The sequence below is a fragment of the Alligator sinensis genome, unplaced genomic scaffold (assembly GCF_000455745.1).
Source record: "Alligator sinensis unplaced genomic scaffold, ASM45574v1 scaffold1008_1, whole genome shotgun sequence".
Taxonomy (NCBI): Eukaryota; Metazoa; Chordata; order Crocodylia; family Alligatoridae; genus Alligator; species Alligator sinensis.
The window spans coordinates 1,266,160-1,271,225 of NW_005842013.1; the positions used below are offsets into that span (position 1 = coordinate 1,266,160).

The following is a 5,066-nucleotide window of genomic DNA, read 5'->3' on the forward strand; positions in this document are numbered from 1 at the left end:
ACAATAAAGGTCTTACTCTAATGCAGGTTTTTAATAGTAAAAGAAGACAAATGATTTTCACATTAAGGGGGAATTGTTTTTCCCCCTTAAACAAAATGGTCCTTTACACTTCCATGAGATGTGTTATTTCTGAAGAACTACTGACTTGTTAATGTTTGTGACTGAAGAAAAGCTCCTCAGGTTATAAGAATGGCAAATGAGGGAGCAGAGAAAACCCAAGCAGGTCTTGTCTGTGCCAAATATTTTGTTGGTAAAGAACTTGGAAAACAGTTCTACCTGACCATAGACGTACCAGCGGACACATTTATTTTCCTTATGAATGCCATTGAACCACATGCAGGGGTTTAGGTTGTAGCCGTGTTGGTCTAAGGATATAGGCAGACAAGGTTCCTTGGGTGAATTTGATATCTTTTATTAGACCAACCCAAATGGTTGGAGAATAGTTATTAAGCAAGCTTTCGGGTTCAAAAACCCTTCGTCAGGCTCAGGAAGCTGCAGCAGTTGGTGTGTGCTCTTCCTGGATGGAGAACCACATGTGTTGGCATCTTTCTCTACTAAGTTAATGGTTGCGTCTGGCTGAACTTGAAAGAGTCTTGTACTTTTTGAAGCCTCCCTAGTCATTGATTAGGTACTTACTGGCAGTCTTGGTTTATAAAAATCCATTTTTACAGTAAACTTGTTAGCGTGGCTTGCTCACAGATAAGAACAATCTAAGCCTTTCTACTTTCCACAAGAAGGTTTGAACCCAAGAAATAACGCTTTAAATCCTCTTGGATATGATTCAAAAGTGATTGTATGGGTCTCATCCAGTTCTTTTGACTGCACATACAACAGACTGCCTCGCACTGCTTACATGGGCTGATGGAGGTGGCAAGGCCTAGGTCCACAAAAGGGGACAGATGTCAAGTCCAAGAGGTTTGGTGGAATGATACTGTGCCCAACCCCTTTGGTACCAAGGCTGTTCCTGCCTGAGTTTTTACTAATCAAGTTCCCTAGGTGCCAGGGGTGCTGATTCTCTGTGCCCAGAACTTCTGCCATTTGGCAGAGCTAAGCAGCGCAGCTCATAGCACACCTACATATACAGATATGCAAACAGTTTGCTGCAAATTGAAAGGGGCTTTTGCTCTGCAGTAACTGCTTGTTAAGTGAAGGCTAAACCATGGTAATTTAGCCCCGATCAAAGATATGAGTGTTTCTCATGTTTAGCATCCACTTACGCTAGAGTAAGAATATGCAAACACACCGACAACCAGAGCAGCTGACACAGTAAAACCTTTCCCACTTTTTCCTATTGATAAATAGTTTGCCCGTACCCTGGGCCCAATTGGGATCCACAGTCTGGGGGTTCCTGCACTTAAATGTTATAAACCAGATTGTGAGTGGTCTGCCCTGTGTTTAGGGCCAGCTCATGAGCCTGCAGAGCTGGGTCAAGAGACAGTGTCAGGAATCGAGCTGACCGCCCAGCAATAGACACTTTAGTCAAACGCTACGCTAGAAGTCAGGAGCCAGGAGGTTCAAAGAAATAGCCAGAACAGAGAATTAGGTTGAAGACAGGGCTGTGGCCAGAGTTCAAGGCATGAATTGGAACAGAGGTAAAAGTAATAGAGCAGGAGCTGAGGACAAGGCTGAGAGCAGGGTCCAGGACACGAGCCAGGACTCGAAACTTGGACCGAGGCAAGAGTTGAGGAATAGTGAGTTCAGGCCCACAATTCCCACTGTCCACGAATGCCTGAACCTTATGGCTTTAAGACTGGGGTGAGGACACCCTCTATCCAGTTGAGGCTGGGTTTGCAAGTAAAGAAGTCTTTTAAATATAGATATTAATGCCTGCCAAAAACACGTTGATTTAATCTTTTTCTGGTGGATATGCATACTTTTAAATAGCAGATGACCTTTGTTATGGTAATTTTGCAAAGGCAGTCTTATGTGTGTGCCAGTTCCAAATTTCTTGGCAAAGACTTGATTAAATGGATCCATTGAGAGAAATGGAAAGCCAATTAATCAATTGTGCCATATCCACAAGAGGAAGCATTGCCTTGCAGATGTAATAGAGGTCTTATTAATAATGAGACTTTTTCCCAGGCCCTGTGATGTGAGTACAGAAATCAAGTGAGTAGCTTTTTGGGGGGTTTTGGAGATGGAACAAAAACAAATGTTGTGCAATGTACATAGCATGTGCTTATTGAAGACTTATTTCAGACCTATATAGTACTTTGGCCTCCTGATCCATTTTTATAGACCAGCTGTTGAAATATTGTATTTTATTGTTTGAAGATTGACTTCAAAATCAGGGCTGGCAATAATAATAAATAAAAATTATTGAAAGTTGTGATTTGTGTGTTTAAAAATCTACTTGTCAGGTTTTCCAAGAGAGTTAACTAATTTATCAAACCAGCTTCTTTCAAGAATAAAATGCCAGCAAGTTGGCACTTGTGAGCAGCTGCCCAAAAGATTATTGTGCTTATGTCATTCAGATGAAGCAGTACTGATAAGGAAGAAAAGGTGCAATAGTGAACTTATAAGGGGCTCGTACTCAGAGTAAGACCAGAAGAGTAGTTCTTAAAAAGAGTTTAAAATACCTTCATTGGGATCCTATTTTTGCCTAATTCTTTTCCCCTATTCATTGAAAGATGAAGAATATCCCATCCAGCACCCTGAAAGTGATTAAAAGTTGAATGCAGACGCTAATGAAAAAAGCTATTTGTGGCAACCAAGCCAGAAATAATAGATGATTTTAGTTTGTTTTAAAATATTTGATGAGCTAATTTTTGTTTTTGTATGCAGATGTCAGAGGTGGGTGGAGAACTGTCGAAGAGCAGATTTAGAAGATAAAACACCAGATCAGTTGAACAAGCACTACAGACTATGTGCTAAACACTTTGAGACCTCTATGATATGTAGAAGTGTAAGTAAAAGGAAATAATTGTCCGTTTTATAAACATAACTAAATTATTTTTTTCACTTTTAGTAAAATTGTATTGTGTACTGGAGAGAGCAGGTATGAAATGGGTAACATGTTCTAGCATCTGAAGCAAGCTGGTGATATTTTGGCTGATCCCACCCAACACAATGGAAAAGGAGAATCTTGGTTTTACACAGACTATAATTAGTGGGGAAAAATCTGCTATCTAATGAATATACATCACTAGCCCTTCACCCATATAGTGCAGAATTTACGATGTGGGGTTTAGAAGAGCCAGTATATGAGAGAGAGCGTGCTCCTAGGGGCTGACTAAATTCAGAATGGCTTTCCATGAAATCCAGATGGACATGAAGTGGTTTTTAATTATGGCACATTGACAGATGATCAGTTGTATCTAGTTACTAACAGAACATAACCAGCTTAATTGACTTCCATTTCCACTGTTTCTCCTATATAATACTCTACTTAATATTGAAATAACTCCTGCAAAACTTGGAAAATCATAGAGAAGTAAGGCTAGAAAAATATTCCATGTAGAAACCCTTTCTGTCAATTTTCTGGCCAATTGGTAGAGCTATTTGTATAGCAGGAATATCTGGAAGGCTTTGCTTGCTTTTTGTTTGGGAATTAAAATTAATGTTCTTTTTGGTATGATCTTTTTCACAGCAGTCAGTAACAGAGAATATCCCTTTTTTTGGATCAAGGAGTTGAATTTTAGTTGAATTTTCCTCATGAAGGAAATCTTTACTCATCCGTAGTAAAAATGAGGCAAGAAGCATGTTAGTGGCAGAATATTTCTGCATAAGAGTACCCTAATGTAACATTAATAAAACATTTTAAATACACAATATTAAATTAAATGCTACACTGTAATGGGGAGGGAGTTGGTGTAATCTAAACAGAAAATACAGTTCAGTGCTTTATATAATAAATGGCTATGACAGTGATTGGTCTCTTGTTTAAATTTTTACTGGTTGTGCCTGAAATGCAAACTACACAACATTTTACTTATTCATAAAAATCAAAATGAAAATACCTGGAAACTAACTATCCTAGGCTCTGTCCAAGTTAAGTATAAAGTGTGCATATGGTAAAAAAAAAAAAAAAAATAAGCCCCAACGCTGAAACTTATGAGTTTTTCATTTATTGCGCTCGGGCCGAAAGAACCTTTCAAAGAAATGTCTGATCTAAATCTTTCTTTCCATGTAGAGTCCTTACAGAACAGTTTTACGAGATAATGCTGTGCCAACCATATTTGACCTCACCAGTCACTTGAACAATCCACACAGCAGACACCGAAAGAGAATAAAAGAGCTGGTAAGTTGTTGGGGTTTTTTATTTTATTTTAAAAAGTTCTGTACACTGAAGGAGCAAAGGTAAATTTGTGTAGAAAGGCCCAAATAAAAGTTGTATCTTGCATTTGTCTGTTTCTGAGCATCATTATCAAGAAAATATCAGAGTAGACAGCATCAAAGTGATTTTAAACATCAGATGCTATGCTAATATATCCTATTGTCATTCTTTGCCCTCATATACATTTACAGGGCAGAGGGGTGTTACTTAAGAGCTCAGTATTATTGCAGTGACAGCTAGAAAAATAATTTGATACCACTTACTACTTTTATAGGTCTTCAGCTGTATGTGTATTCTTTCTGTATGTGGATAACATAGCCTCCAGTGGAGTCTCAAGTTCTGAACTTGGGAGAAATCCAGAGCTGTTTCTTTTTTGGTTTTTGGGTGGGATTAAGGATTTTTTTTTTTTGTGGGGGGTGTTGGTTTTAAGGCTGTAGTCCCCCGAAAGGAAGCAGCTTCTGCCAAAATAATGGCTTGCTAATGGCTCCAGTGTATGTTTCGCAGAGAATCTGACTGCAGGTTCTGTGTTGCTCTGTTTATGCTGAAAATAAAGAAGAATTCAGCAACTTCATTATTTTTTTGTTTTGAAGCCAGTTATAATGCTTTTTGTATACAAACACTGCTTTACAGGTTTCATATAGTTACTTACCAATGATCAAAATTTAGAAAACTTGAGTTGAAAGGGTTCCGTTGCATTATATGGTGCATTTCCCTAGCAGAATATATCTTTTGATACAAAAAAAAAAAAAAAAAAAAATGTTTTTTAATGTTTTTTTAAGCAAAGATTTGG

General features: G+C 38.2%; 1 protein-coding gene across 1 annotated transcript in view; it reads left to right on the forward strand.

Moving 5' to 3' along the window:
• Positions 1-2,065: 2,065 nt before the first annotated feature.
• The window catches only part of THAP12 (THAP domain containing 12), a 6,592-nt gene continuing 3,591 nt past the window's right edge, over positions 2,066-5,066 (forward strand). The window contains exons 1-3 of the mRNA XM_006021975.1: positions 2,066-2,109; positions 2,785-2,905; positions 4,133-4,240. Coding sequence (XP_006022037.1) covers positions 2,066-2,109; positions 2,785-2,905; positions 4,133-4,240 — 273 coding nt within the window. The remainder of the gene's footprint in view (positions 2,110-2,784; positions 2,906-4,132; positions 4,241-5,066) is intronic.